General features: G+C 35.1%; 1 protein-coding gene and 1 pseudogene across 1 annotated transcript; both read right to left on the minus strand.

Annotated features, from left to right (window-relative positions):
* Positions 1-1,131: 1,131 nt before the first annotated feature.
* LOC126672236 (uncharacterized) lies at positions 1,132-2,208 on the minus strand. Its single transcript, XM_050366186.1, has 3 exons — positions 2,131-2,208; positions 1,822-1,997; positions 1,132-1,774 (listed from the first exon to the last, which is right to left on the minus strand). Exons 1-3 carry the CDS (start codon positions 2,206-2,208, stop codon positions 1,132-1,134), a joined length of 897 nt encoding a protein of 298 aa, XP_050222143.1.
* Positions 2,209-3,501: 1,293 nt separating this feature from the next.
* LOC126672237 (uncharacterized) lies at positions 3,502-6,073 on the minus strand (annotated as a pseudogene).
* Positions 6,074-21,806: the final 15,733 nt, after the last annotated feature.

Here is a 21,806-nt window from a genome sequence, read left to right on the forward strand (position 1 = left end):
CTCGACGCTCTCATCTCCAATCCTCAGGGTCAGCTTGACATCATGAACATCAATAAGTGCTCTACCAGAGTTCATAAATGGTCGCCGCAATATCATCGGGCACTCTCTGTCCGTTGCATAGTCAAGGACAACAAAATCCATAGGAAATATGAATTTGTTGACCTTAACTAAGATATCCTCCACAATCCCATGTGGCTTCTTCAGAGAGTGATCCGCTAGCTGCAGCATCATCGGCGTAGCCTGTACCTGTTGATCACCAAACATACTACGAAAAAGGAATAAGGGCATCAAATTAATACTAGCACCTAAATCGCAAAGGCAATTAACAGAATACATGTTACCGATAGTACAAGGGATAGTGAAACTCCCTAGATCCTTGAGCTTTGTCGGTAGGTTGATCAATATGATTGAGCTTCAGTTCTCTGTCATAGGCACGGTGCCCTCTGTCTCCCAACTCTGTTTGTTGGTGATTATCTCCTTGAGAAACTTGGCATAGTGCGTCATCTCTCTCAGTGCGTCTGCTAGACTAATGTTAATCTATAGCTTCTTGAAAGTTTCAAGAAATTTGTGAAACTTCCAAGTATCTTGCGGCTTCTTCACTCTATGTGGGAATGACACCTTTGACACAAAAGGAGGTGGTGGAGGTGGTTTAGAAACTGCCTTATCAGGATCACCACCCTTCTACTGTTCCTATTCCACCTCAACAGTAGCACGTCGTGCATATGGATCATCCAATGCCTTCCCACTTCTCAATTCAATGGCCTTGAGATGCTCTCTGGGGTTTTCCTCGGTAGTGGATGGCAAACCCCCTTGATCTTGGCTCTGTGGTGCTTTAGCCATCTGCTTATTCTGTACCTCAAGATTATTAATTGTAGCAGCATGATTCTTAAATGTTTTATGTGTCTCAGCATCTTTCATCTCCATCATCTTATCAAACTTGCTATGAAGAGACTCTCCATGCTCTCTATGCTGAAATCCAGGTGGATGTTGTGGCCTACTATTTTGATGTTGGAAATTTCTCTAGTTCTTGAAGTTCCTATGATTTTGGAAGTTGCCCTGGTTCTGTTGTGGCCTTTGTCCTCCTTGAAAATTCGGACCCGTCTGATTATTAGCATTTCCCCCATTATCATTTCATGAGAAATTTGGGTAATTCCTCCATCCCGGATTGTAAGTAACGGCATATGGGACATTGACTGGCCTCTGGCCTCCCACAAAATTGACCTGCTCATTGAAGGTCTGCCCCATCACATAGTAGTCATTTGTCGCATGGTTCGAATCTCCACATACTTCATAGCTACTCTGCACTACAGCAACATTGCCCATATTCATCCCTGCAACTTGCCTCTTAAGAATGTCAACCTGAACTTGCAGTGAGGCATTCTTCACTTTCAGACTCTCCATAGCTGGATCTATACTGACTTCCATTACTCCTTTATGCGCAAGTACTTTCACCCTCTCCGTCGGCCAAGTACATCCATTTATAGCCATCTCATCTAATAGAGAAAATGCTGCATCGGTCCTCTTCCTCATTAGTGACCCTCCTGCAACTGCATCTATATTGCTTCTGCCCAACTCAGTTGATCCATTGTATAAATTTTGAATCAGATTCTCTCTAGTGATATGATGATGAGGAACTTTCCTCTGCATCTCCTTGTATCGCCCCCATGCTTCATGTACCGATTCTCCATCATTTTGCTGATAGAGCATAATATCCCTTGTCAACTTTGCAGTCTTTCCATAAAACAGTACTTGCTCATGAAATCTTTTGCCAAATCTGACCAATTGTTAATCCCCGCTCTAGGTAGTTCATGAATCTATTACTTCGCTCTATCCCTCAGAGAAAACGGGAATAACCGCAGCAACACTTCATCCTCAGTCATGTTACAGAGCTTGAATGTACTACACACTTCTAGAAAGTTCACGAGGTGCGCATTCGGATCTTTAATGGGTAGCCCATAGAACTGGCAGCGAGCCTCTAAGAGCTGAATGATGCTCGTCTTGATTTCATAGTGAGTTGTTTACACAGGATGAGCAAAATAGCCATGAGTAGTATTGCCCACATTTGGCTGGAAGAACTCCATCAATGTCGGTACTCTCTGCCCGTTATTATTCTGGCCCTGTGCATCCTACGGATTCTGCTGATTCTGTGGAACTACTCTGTTTCCAGCCATTGTTGAACCCAGGAGGAACATCATTTTTGTTAGCCATATTGAGGTTCCTTTGAGTTGAGTGCGCTGATTTTCGGACACTGCTCAAAGGTAGTGAGATCTTCCTGAAACGGTTCTAGAGGTAGTCCTTTGAGCTGTGTATTATGCATACACTATGAGAAGGGTACCTGAAACAACACAATCGAAAAACCACATGCGTAAAAAATAAAATAAAAAAAAAACTAAAACAAGTCAAGCTATCCTAACTTAGTTATTAAAGATACGCTTTCCACGGCAACGGCGCCAAAAACTTGTTGGTAAAAATACGCAAGCGTACGTAGCCAACTGTAGTACAGACTGCAAAGTCCGGGTATCGTATCCACGGAGAAAACTTCTAAATACAACCAGTCAACAAACTCGATTTGGATAGTCGAAAGGATATTTTTGTTTATTTGAGTAAATTAAAAGACATAATTAAAGCAATGTAAATTAAATAAACTAAAGCTGTAATTAGAATGGTGTTTAACAATAATAGAAAAAGCAGGGATTATTAATCTTTGTTATGCTGTTTACTTAATTCGGGTTATGGATTGTAGTGTTCTGATATGGTTCCGTCTAATCGGAAGCACCTAAAATTCTCTCTCGAGCAATTGCAGGCAAAAGCATAAAACTAACTAATAATAGATTAATTATTCACTCTCGCACAATGACTAACCTAAATATTAGTTAATTGAATGTTTATGAAGCGAATCCAAAGAACACGCACTCGTTAATTCACTCTTGCACAATTAGCTCCTACGTTCTTAATTATGTTGTTATATTCCAATTTTACTCTCTCGAGTTAAAAGTAAAACATATGGCATAGGCTAAGTGATCAGTTTAGGCTAAGCATTAAGCACATTAATTAAGATATATCGCTAACCCATAATTCCAATTTAATTAGACAGACATAATTTTAATTAATAATTCCCAACGAAGGGTTTAGTTACGCATAACAATAGGTAAACTTCAATAAATAATAAAGGAAATCATTCTGAAATGAAAGTAAATATCGAATTTGAAATTAAAATAAATCGAACCTTGTTCTCAAGTAATCTAATAATAATTAAAGTGATAATGCAGAAAAATTGATCCAAGAACGCAAAAGATGATTAAGCTATATTAAAACTAGGGTTTTGTCTAATACAAAATTAAGCGAACCATAATACAATGATTAAAACTAGTATTATATGGCTCCCGATGTCTAGTGGCGGATCCAGAAATTCATTTCAGCCCGGGCTAAATAACACGTAGTAAATAAATTCATTTGTATAAAAATATGTAATAAAAAAACAAACAATAGATATTACTTACATTAATTTCGATCAATACGAGGCAATTGCATTCTCCGGGTCTGCATAGCTTGAAAGCGCTGTAGAATGAGCTCATTATCAATCTTTAAAAAAATTGCTTTTTCAATATAACATGATAAACTATCGCTCAAAAATCCATCCCCCATTTTGTTACGCAAATCAGTCTTGATAATATTCATTGCTGAAAATGCCCTTTCAACTGAAGCAGTTGCAACTGGTAAAACCAATGCTAATTCTATCAATCGATAAATAAGAGGATAAATCAAGTACTTCTCTGTTTCCACCAGCTTCTTTGCAAGTTGTCCGATTCCCACAAGTTCAACAAAATCAGCCCTTTGCCTCACATCATATATGTATATATCCAACTGATCGTTTAACATCGTCAAATCAAATGCAGAAAAATCTTCTGGATAAAAATCGGCTAAACGGCGCAATTTCAAAGCATTAAATCTAGAAAATGATTGTCTCGGATCCAGACAGCTTATGCAAGAAAGCAACTCATTATTCCCTTCTGAGAAACGACTATTCATCTCGTGCACAATCACATCAATAACCTAATAAAAGTAAAAAAAAATATTAAACTTAGGAAAATTATAAAGGGTAATAATAATAATTAAAAATAGTATATTCAAGAAATTACTAACCTCAAAAAAAAAATTTCCACACGAAAACGGTGAAGATATGTTATACTTTGACCTTCACGTTTTGATCGACCACGGATCGGCAAATTATCTTCCAAATTAGGCACGTCGATAGAATTTTCAACACAAAACTTGCATACCTCATCAAAAAGATTATTCCATCCATCTTCCCTAAATGACTGAAACTTAACCTTCACGGCATGTATCATGTCCATAGCATTCACAATATTTTGATTTTTCTCTTGCAAAACTTGTGACAGTCCATTTGTAATTGCCAATACTCTTTTCATCAAATGCAAGGTGAACACGAATTCAAAATTTTCCATTCGGTCAAGCAAACCCAAAGCTGCACCTCTATCCTTTGAACCAATTGCATCATCATGAACATTTCCAAGCACTTCCATTACTGAAGGCCACATCGCCAATATACGCAGTACCGTATGGTAATGAGAACCCCACCTCGTGTCTCCAGGTCTTGCAAGACTTGTCTCTTGATGCATCCCTCTTCCCGAAGAGATTTCACCATTTTCTAATTGTGTGACAATATGATCATGTTGGGTTTGTCTGAGTGCATCTTTTCTTTTACAGGAAGCTCCAACAGTGTTCACAATTATGGATAAATAGCTAAATGAATTCTCCACAATCGGTAATGTTTTTGCAACTGCAACTACTACCAATTGAAGCTGGTGAGCAAAACAATGAACATACCTAGCATAAGGATTCTCATTAAGTATGAGAGCCTTTAAACCGTTGAATTCTCCACGCATGTTTGAAGCCCCATCATATACTTGTCCTCGCAGTCTAGATATTGATAGTCCATACTTGGCAAAAAAACTTGTCAATAGCTTCCTTTAAAGTATGTGATGAAGTATCTGCTACATGCTCAACTGAAAGAAACCTCTCAAGGATTTCTCCATGATCGTCAACATATCTCACCATAATAGCCATTTGTTCTTTCACAGAGTTATCGCGGGATTCGTCAACCATGAGTGTGAAAAAACGATCTCCAATATTCTTAATAATAGTAGTTCTCACTTCTTCTGCACAAGCATTCACTATCTCTTTTTGAATACTTGGAGCAGTCATCTGATTGTTTCCTATAACATTGAAAAAATAATTTGATAATTAGACATAATTAAATTATATTACTATTAAATATAAATTAATTAAATCATATTTATAAATTACCTGGAGCATTAATATTTAACACCTTTGCAATCTCTTCATTATGCTCACAATCCCTTTGGAGTAACTCAAGAAAGTTGCCTCTACTCAATGAATCATTCGACTCATCATGTCCTCGAAAAGCTAATCCTTGTTTGAGTAAGAATCGAATAACATCCAATACTGCTGTCAATCGAGTACGATAAGCAACCTCTGCGTGAGAAGAATGCTGAGTAAATATGTGCTCCACACTTTGTCGTTGGTTTTTATATGCTTCATATTTTCTCGCAGCATAATTATGGTCACTGTCAACATTTCCAACATGTTCTCCCAAGCTAGCTCTTGCATTCTTCCAATTATTGAATCCTGTTTTTGTGAATACTTCTCGACCGCCTTGAGATTTGGGTTTTGGCGGTTTAAACAAATAACACCATAAACAAAATCCTGCATCTTTTGATACACTATACTCCAACCACACATAATCACGAAACCAAGTACTTTGAAAACTTCTATTTTGATTTCCAAGTTTTTTTTGAGGAAATTTATGACCCTTTGGTTGACAAGGACCTTTAAGCACATACGCACGTCTCACTTCATCTCTAATATTGATTTCATAGTCATCAATCGCAATTCGTTCTCCAGGGTCCGCAATTACATCAGTAGAATCAAACTCAACACGTTTTCTTTTTTCTCCCGATAATACACCCAAATCATCTTCTTTATCACAAGAATTAACAATTTTTGGTGTTCTAATAACATATTTATCCATAACCTAAATACAATTATTTCAATTAGTTTTATCATACAATTTAATTTAATATTCACAAAAATATCCAAATAATAATAATATTCATCAAATATTTATCAATAAAATAAAATAACAATAATTTAGAATACTTACTTGTTGTAGTCCAATTCCTTTTTTTGTTTTTTTATGAATAAATCAAGTGGAAAACCTAAACAAATAGAATTGAATAGAGTTATTTCACCCTAAGACAAATAAATTAATTAAATAAAATTACATAAATAAAATTAAAAAAGAAAAAGACTTACCCAAAGTTAGAGGTTGATTGATTTTGGAGGAGAATTTGAAATTGAAAAATTAGGTTATGATATTTAGGAATTAGGTTGTAGATTTTGAAATTAGGTTAAAGAGTTTAGAGATTAATAATATTTACTTCAAATGCCATATAAGTATAACAAGAAAAATTGAGGGATTGAATAGAAATATTGTGATTTATAAATATTAAACAAGAAAAGTGGTGTGGGGCTATTCTTTTTTTAATGGTGGGTGGAAGTTTGGGACTGATGCATTTAATAAGCATTAGTCCCGTTTCATCTGCTCTGTTTGATGCGGAGCAGATGAAACTTGGGGCCAAAACGGCGTCGTTTTGGCCCCTTATTTTTTTAATGAAATAGAGGCCAAAACGACGTCGTTTTGGCCTCTATTTAATAAAAAAAATAAGAGGCCAAAACAACGTCGTTTTGGCCTCTTCAATTTAAAAAAAAAAATCAGAAGGCAAACAACCTTCTTCTTCCTCCTTCACGCAGCCTTTGTCTTCCCTATGGCAGCCATGGCTGGATTTCAGAGACCAGCGCCGGTCCTCCAAATTTCCGGCGGCAGCCCGTGCTCGAGCCTACCCGAGCCCAAGGCTAGATCCGCCCCTGCCGATATCTCTAATGTCATTAGGTGGAATGGTAATAAAATCCCAAAATTGCCCTCGAATTTGGTGGAGATCGCTGGTGAATAAAGGTATTTTTGTCCAATTAAAATTGATTATGTGCGTAGTATGCGATCACACATATGGGAGTGTGCGTTGGATCACAATGCTTTGGACTGGGAGTGTGCGAACGCACACTCCAGTTTCCCTTGGGGGTGTGCGTTCTACTTAGCCATCCAAATTCTTCTTCAGCTCATGTAACTTGGTCCCCAGCTCGTGATGAGCTCGAGTAGCATTCCCCGTTCTCATACTAGTGTGTGATCTCACACTTTATTCATAAGGGAGTGTGCGTTCGCACACCCCTTTAATTGGTTTTGAAAAATTCACTTTTGGCCCTCCAATTCTGCTCTCACTTGCTTTGTGACCCCTAACTCCTGAATTTCACCAAAAATACTCCGATACTCGCTATAATTGCATATATTACCTGAAAATCTCAGAGTAATAATAAGCCAATAAAACACCAATAAAATGATCAAAACATACAATTACCGAGTTCTAAACACGCCTAAAGGAAGGAGTATTTCTACTCCTATCATGATGTATTAGGCAGATTATGTAGTAAGCTAATGTTGTAATAAGATGAAGGTATTAGGCTGATGATGTATTAAGCTAATGAATTAGTATTTAACTTCAATTTAAATAGTGTACTTAAACTTCAATATCAAGTGATCAGTTTTAAGCTAATGGTGTATTTTACTGCAATTCAGTTTAAAAACTGTGATTAGTTTTAAGCTAATGGTGTATTGTATCATTACTTAAATACAAATAAGGTGCACAATATTTTGTAAGGTGCACAACAAAACGATTATCTGTAGCAAGTATTGAAAACAAATAATGCATAACAGTTTTAAGTCTCTCATTACAAAACAATTTCAAGAACATACGTCAGAGAATCAACTTTATTGCATACATCAGCATGAGCTTTATAAAAAGGAGGTGGATGCAATATTTACTCAAACCACTAACCTAGCAAAAAATAGAGTTAAATATTCACTTACACCAACTATTGTTTTAGTCCCCCATTTAAACAAAGGTTACTCCTAACAAAACAAAAGTAGTATAATAATAATATTGTACACCCCCCCTCCAAAATATTGTCCTTAAGCATCTTTTGAAGCTTTTATCTTCATGGTTTGTCAACTTGACCTGGTGGAACACATGCCTTTCTTTTCCTTATTTGAATACCTTCTTCCCTAGCTAGTACTCATGCTTGTGAAGTTGATGGAGCTTTGATAGCACTTGAAGCCGTTCTGGTAGCATTTGAAGTAGTTTTGGCACCACTTGATGCAGTTTTGGTGCCACTTGAAGCAGCCTTACTAGACTTTCTATTTTGCATAACTGGCATCTTCAAGTTTGATGGTTCAGGTGTTCTAAGAGTTTTAACCTTCTTCTAACTGGTAGCTTGCTTGCTCTTAGCTGTTAGAAGGTAGGCGGTTTTTGCCTTTGACTAAGCCTCGTAGTTGTAGACTTGTTAGGCATATTTGTGTTACTAGTACAGTTCTACATTCACAAAGCAATAACAGCAGTTATTATTCACAAAACAAGCACAACAAGCACAAGGAAAAGAGCACAAAATATGACTCACTATTAAAACACTCTGCTGAGTTGGGATCTCATCTAGTCCAGTGGTAGGTTGTTGTTCCATAGCAGCAGCTATTTTATCTACTGCTGCATCAAATTCAACATCAAGTTCAGCATTCAGTTTTGCAAAGTTGATAGCTCATTCAGATCCAGCATCTTGAGAAGGAGCAGCATCTTGAGGAGCAGCAGATCCAGCATCTTCAGGAGGAGGAGCATCATGTGCAGCTCCATATCGATCTTCATGTGGAGCAGCAAATCCAACATCTGGAGGAGGAGGAGAATCATGTGCAGCTGCAGATCCACCTTCATGTGGAGCAGAGGATCCATGATGACCAAAAGATCCATGAGGAGCAGTAGGCTGTGAAGGTACTACAAACTTGCATTTTTTTCTTGTTGTGCCCCATTTTACCACACAATGAGCATTTATTCAATTGACCCCTGCTAGTCACTTTTCCATTAGTCATACCATGCCTTAGCCTTTCCTATTCATCTTCTTCTAGTCTTCTAAGAAGTTGTCTTCTACCTCTCCTAAAATTTACTGGGGCAGGTGGTATTATAGGTGGATCAGCACTCTTTGGCCATAGTTCTTTGCCATTAATGGGACTTAGTAGGTGGCTATATGTTCTCAGATATGTTGACACTCTATAACAGTCAATCAAATACTTCTCTAGGTTGTCATTGTTCTCATTCATTGCTGTTATGGCATGATGATAGGGTATGCCTGTCAACTTCCATCTCCTACAAGCACATGTCATCTCTTTCTTGTCAACTATAAACTGACCATCAGAACCAAACACCCGATAAGTATCACCTCCATCAAATACACCTCTATAATAGCAACTAATTTGACTTGCCTTTTTTTAGCTTTCTAAGAATCTTGGGGTAGTATATGGTTTCCAACTTAAGCATTGCATATCTTTTTGGTGAATCCTAACCATCAACTTGGTCCTCATCATCTCATTCATTGATACTATCCACTTAGTTCTAGCTTCGAGAATCACATGGTTAAAGCTTTAAGAACCAAACAGCTAATTACCATAGCTAATAAACACAACCTAATCATCAAACTAACAACCACAGTTTAAACATATTAGTCAGAAGAGTAATGATACTTTTTGCCTATCGCCCATGAAGCACCATCCATGGTTGCAAATTTGCAAGTCATGTGCTAGAAGCCCAAGAAACCACATCCAATTCTCCTTAATCTCCCAGTCTACAACACACCAGGCTATAGGGTAGGTGCAGTCATTAGCATAAATACCCACAGCTGCAAGTAACTGCCCTCCATATAACCCCTTAAACCAGCAACCATCCACTTAAATTACCCTCTTACAACCATCCAAAAATCCATCCCTCAATGGTGCAAGACATACATACATTGCCTCAAACACACCCTCTGCTCTTTTAAACATAACTGTAAAAGTTGGATGTGTCCTTATCAGCTCCAATCTATAGTCAAGGAGCATCTTCATTTGCTCAGTTTCATCACCATTGATCTCCAAGAAAGCTGCAGATTTTTCCCTATATGTTGTCACCCTAGAAATATTAGCCTTCTAATTACTCCTTACTGCTCGCATTATTCCATCTAGACTCCAATTAGGATCAGCCCTAAATTGCTTAAGATATTTTTTTGATAGCTACTTGGGATTCACATGTCTAATATTGTGATCTCTGGTACATTGATGCTCTAGTTTTCCTGCCTTAATATGAACTATGTTCACATCATCTTTCATATATGATGTCCATAGGTAGAAAGGGTATCCATTCTTGTAGAAAAGCCCTACATCTAGTCTTGTTACTACGCTTAAACTTCATGACATAACGATTCCTAATCCCATAATTTCTAACAGCCTCTTTAAACTCCCCAAAACTTCCAAGTTTCATCCCAATTTGAAATTCTAGATTATCCATATTCTCTTCATTGAACTCAGAAAACCTAGGCTTTGAAGACTCAACATAAGAGTCACTGTCTGAGCATGAGTAAACCTCATTAGAAATTGCAAAATATGAATCAAGATCTTCATTCTGAACTTGAGTGCCACCTTGAGATGCACCCTGAGCTCTGCTACCCTGAGCTTTACTGCCTTGAGCTGTAATACCCTGAGCTGCTGTACCCTGAGTTGTTGTACCCTTGATATGTTGTACCCTGATTTATTGTACCCTGAGCTGCTGTAACCTGAGCTTCAGCCTCAGTCTCAATTGCATCCAGATGTATAACTTCATGTGCACCATTGGTCTCATCTTCATGCACTAGCTCAATTATACCTTCACTTCCTGTCATTTCCCTTTCAAGAGCAAGTTCATCTTCTGCTTACATATCCTCATCCCTATTAAAGTTGTGATCATAACTGTATTCAGATTTCCCTAGATCACTATCAGAGTTGCATTCAACACAAATCTCATGTGGTTCAACTCCAATCTCATCAAACATTTCCAAGACAACAGGCACATCTACCACCACTTTACCTTCACCAAACTTAATGCCATAATTTGAACATCGTCGTCATTCTTTAAAGGTATTAACTACATCTTACCTCTATCAAAATCATGGTAGTACTTATAATTTTATACCTCAAACCCTAACTCTAAAATGCTACTCTTATTAACAATCTCGGACATTGAACAAGTTGGCGCAGTACAATAATCAATGCATCCTATTATAGAGCGATCATAACCTATCTCTGGACCCATAATAGTTTTATGAATACGGATGGTGAAGTATTCCGAATCAGGTACTATAAGAAGAAATTTAAATTATGGTTACAAAAAGAAATCATGTACAAAAAGAAATTAGATAGAAGAAGAAAATACAATAAAGAGAGTATATAGATAAGCAATTACTGTAAACTAAAGGTGCAAATCCATGGAGTCGAATACAACATTGCTTGTCCATGTCTTTAACGAAGCTAGCCAACTTAAATTGGGGTTCTAGTCGAAGAAAAGAGAAATTAAGGGTTCTAATCGAAGAAATGAAAATTAGGGTTCTAGTTCTATCAACATCGTGATGAAAGACAAAGTGGAAGAGGTCGAAACTTAGGTTTGAGAAAATTAGGGTTGTTTGTTTACCCTTTCATCTACCTGTTACTGTTGCAGTGAATATTTTTTTAACTTGGGTGATGTGACAACAAGTGGCATCCTTGGTGTGGGATGTGGAGGAGAGAAGGTTTTTCCCCCAACTCAGGCGATCCACGTAGGCAAAAACAAAGATAATCGGTGCGTTTTGCCTCGAATACCCTACCGGTGAAATAATTTAAAAAGACAATGACCATTTTTTAACAATTTGAAACTCAGTGCCCATTTTGTAATCTTCAAATAACTTAGTGACCTATGGAGTTTAATATCCTTCCTTATCCATTGAGCTGTTAAACCTCATAGGATATATTATGTTCTTTGTATCTCCTTCGAAAATAGGCTCGGGTAATTGGATCTGTAATGCTAGTTATATGGCCTCCCTCAATGCCATCGCTTCTTTCAATGATGGGGAGGCCACGTTGGAGAACCGCTTGGAAATGGAATATATAATTCTGCCGTGGTGATCTCTCGGAAATGGAATATATATTAGACACCACCGGATCCCATAATTTTGCACCCACTGATCTCTTCGATAAAGGCATATCAAAATACGCAATTTGTAGTTCCTCAATTTTGCAATGAATTATGTCGTAAGCTCTAAACAAGGAGGATTGATCAACATTGATACCAACAATGGATGATTTGTTATAATTCATTTTAAGACTAGAGATAAGCTTAAAACACCTTATAATTCGTAACAAATTCTTAATCATTGACAAATCATCAGGGACAAACAAAAGAGCATCATCCATAAATTGAGGGATTGAAACCGGATCCGTCAAACCATCAATATGAATACCTGTTAAGACACAGAAATTGGAAGCTTTAATAAGCATAGCTTACAATTCCTCAACCGCTAAAACGAATAACATTGGAGATATAGGATCCCCCTATCAAACTTCTTTGCCCATGAATTTTTTTTTCTGTTGGACATCCATTCAGAAGAACTCAAAGCTATGTAGAATAAAAAAAAAAGACCCATGTAATCCATCTCCTATCAAAATTTATCCTGTGAAGCGTTTGCAAAATAATTTGCCAATAAATGGTGTCAAATGCCTTCCTGAAGTCAAGTTTAGTAAGAAATACTTGATCTCTCCTATGCTTAACAAGATGAATAATCTCAGAAACAATCATATGTCAATCATGTATACTCCCCCCTTTAATGAATCCAAATAGATTCTCAAAAATAACCTAAGAAAGCAAAGGACAAAGTGTGTTAGCCAGAACCTTGCAGAGTAATTTAAAAACACCATTCATTAAGATGATTGGGAAAACGTCTTTGATCTCAGAAGTACCACAAAATTTCAAAAGCAACACAAGAAACGCTATATTCAAACCAATAGGAAAAAAAGCAGTCGTAAAAAAACTCATGAAAAAGAGCAAGAATATCCACTTTTATGATGTTCCAAGCCTTTTTATAGAAGAAGTGACTGAATGCATCAAGACCTGGAGCTTTATTGTCATCACAACCCTTAAGAGTAGCAAAAACTTCCTCCTCCGAAAAAGGAACCAAAAGTGAAGCAGACTGCAAATCAGTTAGAGACCGAACAAGCAAAGAAACCAAAGAGAATCTGATGAGGAATGCCGAAACAAACCCTTGTATTAAAGGTGTACATGCTGCTTAATTGCTAAAGGATTTGTGAAAGATAACCCATCAATGTTAATTTCAGAAATTACATTGCTTTTAGAATGAATCGAGGCCACTGCATGAAAAAACTTGGAATTTTTGTCACCATGTAAATTCCAATTAACCCTTGATTTTTGATGTCTGAGAGATTCTAAATTCTTAGAGAGACAATTAAACTCAAAATTAAGATCGACAAGTCTTGTACCGTCCCCTTCAAAAAGGCTCTGGAAGTCAGATTGAGCTTCCAAAACCGTAATATTTGACTGAACTTGCAGAAGTCTAGAATTCAAGTCACCAAATATCTCTCGTTTCCAAGTTCTATTAGCTTTTTTGAGTTCTCTGAACTTGATCACCAAGTTAACTGCCGACAGCCTATAAGGATTAGAGGACCAAGAAGCATCCACAAAAGAGTAAAAATCTTTGTGACTCCATAAAGCGTTAATCTATTTAAATGGCTTATGACCCCAATCTGTAGCCACATCTGAACAAAAGAGAAGAGGGACATTGTGAGCGGAGAGGGGTTCGGGGGCCGCTCGTCCAGGCTTATGGCTGACTTCTTGATCTGGAAATGGTTTGGAAAACGGATTCTCCATCTAGTTCAACTAGGAATGCCTTTTTTACCGACTGGATAACCTTACTCGCCTCTCGTAAGATTATCATACGCCGGACCAAAAAGACCGGGTTCGTGGACCTCCCCGATACTCGTGTGCTTGGCTTATCAGTTACCGATTTTATTTACTGGACATATTCGGTTTATTCTCATCGCAACATTCAAAAACAGGTTATAGGATATAATTTGGAAATAAACAAGTCTGGAAAGAAATAAACACGTTTAACGCGTATATGACTCGATTTAGACTGGACATGCAAAGAAAGTAATTTGTACTCCTAAGCATACATCTAAACCTGGCGGTTTCTAGCAAATAACATAAGTCTGGCTGGTCTGGATTGATTACATGCACAAAACCTAAAAACCGGATGTCTACATTTGATTGAATTTAATAAGTCATCTTGAATGCCTTATACAACCATTACTACTTTTTCGTGTTAGTTTTAAGATGTCTAAGTGATTGGCTGGATTTGATTTTATTTGTTAATCTAACATGGTTAGTCCTTTGCCCTATTAATATTAGATTTGGCATGCTAAAAAAGTAGTAAAAAATGTTAACATGCTCATGGGAAGTTGGTATGCATACAAGGTTAGAAATACCATTTAAATCTCGTTGAGTTTTTTAGTGCCTTGCACTCGCGTGGGTTTGACCGTCAGTGTGGTCAGAACTAGTTCTCGGTTAGAACATCGAAGTTGTCCGTCTCGTTGTTACAGCTCTATCGGTTCAAACCGCAATTGATTCCAAGTTTTGTGAACTCGTTATCTGTTCTGGAAATTAATGGGTTTGCGGGGCTCGTGGGCCGGGTTTATACTTTATTTTAAATATCTGGACTCATGGGCCCGATCTACAGTGGGTTTGACAAATTACAGTGCATAAAATTAAACTACATTAAATTCTCTATGTCTGGGTTCAAACCGGGCCTAATTCTGAGCCCGAACGAGCCTGAAAATACATTTGGAAGTCTTGATCGAAGTATAGGAGATCTGAGAGTCAAGTTCTGGGAGTTTGGGCACGATGCACACAGCGCCGATGTGACTTCCGGGCTGGGAAGACAGGGTGGTGGCACCGCCAGTTTTTTCTGGAGGCGGCACTAGTTACACCGACGACAGCAACGGCGGACAGCAGGGACAGCAACAACAGTTTTTCAGCTCATTTCGGATTGTTTCAGCTCCATTTTTCGTGCAAAAATAGTCAAAAACGCGCATAAAAATAAACAAGGGAAACAAATATAATGGTCTGAAAGTGTTTAAACGCGAATTAAACACTGAAATCATCAATTTTTTAGCAGCTCCCGGTGTTTATTTTCATGGCAAAAAAGCTTAAAAACATCATAAACATGCATTCTGGGTGCTCTAAACTACTAGGTTTCTAGATTTATGCACACAAAAAATGTTAATTCAGTCATTAACATGCTTATTCATCGAATTCATGGAAATTTGATAAAAATATGAAATTTTCATGGCAAAATCAATAACAAGCTAAATATACAGTTTTGAGCAATTAAATTCAACATTCATGAACATAAAAAGCAATAAAGAGAGGATCCTCAGAATTACCAGTCTGAGTCCTTGGCTCGTTTGCTGGCAAAGCGGATACCGAATCCAGCTTTGAGTCAGTGCAGGGTAGTGTTCTTTGAGAATTAACATGTATTTAGTGTTTTTAAGACTGGAATCAGGTGTGATATATGTGTGTGCTAGGGTGTTTGGCCAAATTAGGGGTTTTCTAGAGGAGGGGATCAATTTTTGCATGTATGGTTTTTACCTCTCTTATCCGACCCCTGGCTCATTTGTCTTAAAGTTGTTTATATAGAGGTGATTACGATTTTGGTTTTACTTAAGTTAATTTAACATTTTGCCTAGTTAGAGTTTGGGTTATGGTTGAAGAAGTGTTAAGTGATAAGTGTTTTAGGATTAGGATTAGAATTAGCTTCTAATTATTTACCTTAGCATTTTACTTTTAATTTTCGGATGAACTTGCTAGCCAATTAAAAAGATGCTAAAAGTCAATTTAGGTGCCTAAAAGTGTCAAAAAGGCTCCTAAGATCTTATGTGTTTGGGTATGGTCAATTTTAATCCGTAAAACTTACCAATTGGCCCATACACTTCTAAGATATTGCAATTAGTCTAATTTCTAGACGTAGACTAGAATCTTTTTGGATTTTTATTATGGCTAATCATGTTTTAATCCTCCAAGTTTCCAGCTATGCGCATATTCCGCCTGCTTAGATTCCAGCAAGAAAATTGATAGCTCGTCACCTAGACAGATTTCTTTGGAAATCATCATTGGACGCTTCAGTCTCTCATCACTTTTTTCCTGTCCATAAAATAGGTGTCTACATACATAACCCTTCTAAGATCTTGGCAAGGATTTCATAACATTATTTAGCCAAACTGAAAAAACCGAAGGGGATAAGAAGCATTTGTCAATCTTTGATCTTGTAATTATGTGATGCCTGGTAAAGAATCTACCTTGAAGGTTGGATGTAACAAGACTAGAAGTTGAACAAATGCCACAAAAATCAAGCACTGAAGGAGTAAAACTGCTATAATTAAGCCTCCTAGAAGGCTTCAAAATCTCATTTAAATCACCAACCAAAATACACAACATATGAGTAGCAAGCTCATGAAGAGTATCAAATCATAAAGACGCTCAGCCCTTAGGACAATTATTAGCATAAACTAAGATAAATTTGATGTTAATATTTGACCAAATAAAATCCAAGCTAATCCATATATTAGTTTTAACAATCCTAGAGGGGAAGATAAGTTTCGGATTCTAAATGCAAATCAAACCACCCGAAGCACCAATAGAGGAAACAAAAGCATAATGAAATCAAGAATTGGCCAAAGAAACTGAACCATCAAATCATCAAAATGCTCTATTTTGGTCTCAATAAGACCCAAAAGCAATAAACTATTCGAAGACACCAATGAACGAATAAATATATTTTACGGGCAAAGGACAGACCCCTTCGACAATTCCAAGAAATAAAATTGAAAGATCAAGACAATAAGAGATGGGTAACCTGGAAAGAAAAATCTATTCAAGAGATATTCTTAATGCCTTGTGAAATGAGAGAAATAATTTGCTTCTCGTTTTCCTCTTTAAACAAACCCAAATCAAGCCCCACTTCCCATGTTTTCATCGCCTCCACCTCAATATCCGACTGAATTTTGGCCTCTTTAACCATTCGGACACGATCACAAATTGTATTAGCTATAATAGTGTTATCAGACCTAGAATTTTGTGATACTGAAATCAAATTACCCTTGTTATCAATGTGTTTGGTCTTCCTCCTTAGTGTAACGTTAGTGAGACCTGGAACTGAAGAAGATGTTGCCTCCTTTGCTATTGAAATTGCCTGAGCTGGAGATTTTGGAGGTGAATACAGAATAAAGACTGTGTTGTTGTTTAGTTGCAAATCAGTAGAGCGAGTTGATGAAACATGAGGGATCTTAGAGGTAGGAGGTGGCTCTTTATCTACAGAATCTAAGTCTGAATCTGAGCATGTGTTAAAGTAAAAACATTGGTAAATCTGATTCCCGAACTTTAATCAGAAACTCTTTCCCATTGAATTTAGCTCGGAATGAACAATAAATAAAGGGCAACAAAGTAGACAAAAACAGTAAACCCGTTTTCATCAGTTCATAAGATAAGAACATATTATGTGCAGAAATAACCTCCCCAAAATGATTACATGTGATGGTAAAAAAACTCCTCATTTCATGCACAAAGAGGGATTCCAGCGAACGTTATCCAGGTATAACGTTCCTTGGCAATGAAATAACCATCCCAAGCTTGAATACCGGAGGAATAATTTGTCAACAAAACGGTAGTGTTAGACTTGAAATCCTCCAAATGTGCAGACTCCTCAAAATTCAGCATAATAGAACGACCCTCTAGGTAGGAAATTAAAGAAAAAGAAACTCCCTTATTCAGCAACTCATGTTTCACCTTTTGAATGTCAGCAATATTGGTAACTTAAAAAATCAAAGTATGTCTCGATTCAGCGGACAAGACTAGCGATTGATATTATGGGATAAAACATTGGCATATGATCTAAAGTCTCTGACTCATTCCTTAAAGGGTTTAGAATTGTTGCGTGCGGATGGAAATGTCATAGGGTTTTGCATGGGTTTTTGTTGTTTTCTGCCATGCCCGACGTGAATAAAAGGCTTGGGGAACCTTGAAACAAAAGCCCTGATTCTGAAGGACCCTATTGATACTGTGTTCATACGATTAACTACCTGAATGATGGATTGATTTCTGCTAATGTTGATGATGATAAGAAGAAGGCTTGAAGCTGGCCAAAGTTTGTGGTCGAAGGTTTTTAGTTTAGGGTTCACTACTAGAAAACTGCGTTTTAGCGACGGATTTTAGTTAAAAAAATTAATTTTTAATTTAAGAAAATATTTATTAAAATATATTAATTTTTTTAAAAAAAATATTTATTTAAAAAATATATTAATTTTTTATTTAAAAAAATTATTTTAAAAAAATTATTTTAAAACTAAATATTTAAAAAATTATTATTATTTTAAAAAAGTAAAAAAATTATAACTTAAAAAAAATAATTTTTTATTTAGAAAAATGTTTATTGAAATATATTTGTTTTTAAATAAATATTTATTTAAAAAATATTAACTATGTAAAAAAATATTTATTTTAAAAAAGTTATTTTAAAACAAAATATTTTAAAAAAATATTATTTAAAAAGAAAAATAAAAAAGTTTATTAAAAATATTCTTTTAAAAATATTGAAAAACATTATTTATTTATTTTTAAAATAATTATTGAAACTAATTATTATGAAAAAAAATTATTTAAATATGCGACAGTAAATATTTGTTATTTTTAGTTATATTTAAATATAATATAGATGGATATAGAATAAGAAGCTGAGATGGTCAATATGGAGCTACGCGTGTGAGAACTTCAGAATTAAAGAGGATTGAGCGGGAGCAATGGAGAGATGGGTGACCTACTGGGAAGTTTGCAAAAATCATGGAATAGTAACGGCGGATGAGGGATTGGTGTACTGGAAAGTTTGCAAAAATCATGGGATAGTGACGGCGGATAACCTAGCGTGGGTGGGTAACGGTGGGTGATAGATTAAATAATATAATTCAATTTACGATTTGAATAAAAAAAATTAAAATTTTTTTTATTTAAAAATTTAGTGACGGATTCAAATCCGTCGCTAAAATCCGTCGTTAAATAATTTAGCGACGATGAATCCGTCGCTAAACGTATTAACGACAGATTTTGGTCATTTAGGGACGGAAAAATCCGTCGCTAAATGACAGAATTTTAGTAGTGGTTGGTGTTAGGGTTGGAGGAAGGGAGAGGAAACATCGTTCCGATTTACTTTCTTATTTTTTTTTTCTAAATTACAATTTAACTTAAAAGTTAATATAAAATTAACAGAAATGAATAAAAATTAATATATGATAAAAGAAATAAACAAAACAAAACAAATAAACTTCTTCCCAAAAACTATTATTTTCTTTTCCTATTCTACTCAGCCGACCCTTCTCGCCGCCGGAGAAAAACGAGGGACTGGGGCTACTACACCGGTCCTTGCGAATCAGCTTCGACGTTGCTCCTACGTTGCTGAACGCAACGGTTCTACTGCGTTTAGCCCTGACTATACAGCCAGGGAAGAATAAGAACCCTTTTCTTTACATGTTGGGTCCGATTCTTTTTAAAAGGGGCGATGACAAAAGTACCTAAAATTTTAAAAATATTTACAAAAGTACCAGTAAACTTTTTTTATTTACAAAAATACGACTGATTTAAAATTAATTACAAAAGTACCAAAAAATGAAAATTAATTACAAAAGTACGATTTGTATAATGTCGGTATAATTATGGTATAATTTTGGAATACTAAAACTATAAATCAGATAATTTAAAAATAATATTTGATTTATTATTGGTATAATTTCAGTATATTTCCGGTATATCGATTATAAATTTTTAATATATTTTTTCTAGTTGATAACATGTATATTTTTTTTATATGTACTTTTCACTATAGTTGGTAATGAACTAGAGAATTTGTATATTGTTGGTATAATTTTAGTATATTGTTAGGTTAATATTTAGTATGCGATGTGGTGTAATGTTGATGTAATAATAAAATTTCAGTATATTTTGATGTGTACACTTTTGGTATACTGTTGGTATAATTTTGATATATTATTAATTTAATTTTTAGTATACGATTTGATGTAATTTTGATAAATTTTTCCATTTAATATTAATAAAATCTCAGTATGTATAATGTCGGTATAATTTTGGTATAATTTTGATATAATGTTAGTTTATTAGTATACTGACATTATACCCACATTATACACCGTATGTTTGATATTATTTTTTATTTTTTTGTACTTTTGTAAATATTATTAATATTTTTATAAATGAAAAAAGTCAACATATAATTTTATAATCATTTTCATTTTTTTTTGGTAAATGGTGTAATTCCCTTTTTTTATAAAATTTGGAAGGCCAAACGGGCCTTTATTGACTAAAATTTGTCATTAGGCCCTTCAGGACTTCTTTTGAGTATATTGCTTTATTTTAATATAATCAGAAAATACCTTAGGAGCAACGAGACTATTTGAGAAACAACATTTATTCCAATTTTTTTTGATAGATAGCCTTTATTTTAAATTAATTATTTCTCCTTTCAATGCATATATTCATTTTTTAAAATTTTTAAAATTTCCAAGTATCTTTTATCAATAAAATTAAATTTGAAAGTCATTTTTTAACTTAAATTCTCCTTGAGATCTTTAACCTAATCTAATTCTTTAATATAAATATTTCTAATTTTTATCTTTCAAAATCAAAATATTTTTTTCAATTATAATTATTGATTCTAATAAATTTTTAATATTTATCTTTAAAAATCAAACCACCTCCATTTCTATGTAACTGTTTCCTTTCATTTTTTTACTTAAACATATTAATTTAATTTATACATTTATACATAATTATTTAAATTTATATTTCTAGGTTATTTAAATTAATTTATTTAGTTGAAAATTGATTGTATATTATTAATAGTTAGCAAAGTAATATTTGTAAATTTTTTGTGATTTTTATATATAAATATTTGATGAAAATAAATCAAAATAAATTAATTTAGGATATGGATGTATTCATTGTTGGAACATAAAGAAATACCAACTCGTATGATTAAGTAGGTACTCCAATTATAATTTCGAAATAAAATTAATTGCTATTCACATATAATTTACTCCGGGCTGAAACAACCCCAATGAATTTCGACCCCCCTAATTTGCAATCCTGATTCGGCCCCTGACTAAGCCCAAATAAGCAAGTTACAGATAATAAAATATTTATAAATGATTATTAAACTATAAATATTTGAGATTTTTCCTAAAATTCGTTTTATGTTTTAAAGTGAATATTAAATAAAATACCACATATGATAAGAATTAGACTTTTTTTTATGACTAAAAAAAAGAAGCAAAATAATCGAATAATTAAGTAGAGTATTGCATTAGGATTAAACTCACAAATAAAAATTATTTAAATCGAATAACTAATTAAAGTATAGAAAGAATCAAAATAGTCCAAAATGAGTAGAATTCTATCGGATATTGCATGAAAGATAAGTGAAAGAATTTTGGTTAAAATTTGATGGGCTTTATAAAAAGCCCAAACCGATTAAAAAAACAAATACCGAACCGATCGAAATTTTTGATCAAAAATAATTTTGGTGTTTGGTTAATTAATATACGGTTCAGTGAGAGATTTGGTGTAATTCGGCTTGGTTTGTTGTGGTCAATTAGGAATCGAACCAAACCGACCGATGCTCTACCTTATATGTGGGTACTATATCCGGACTTCGCAGTC

The sequence above is a fragment of the Mercurialis annua genome, linkage group LG3 (assembly GCF_937616625.2).
Source record: "Mercurialis annua linkage group LG3, ddMerAnnu1.2, whole genome shotgun sequence".
NCBI classification, from domain to species: Eukaryota; Viridiplantae; Streptophyta; class Magnoliopsida; order Malpighiales; family Euphorbiaceae; genus Mercurialis; species Mercurialis annua.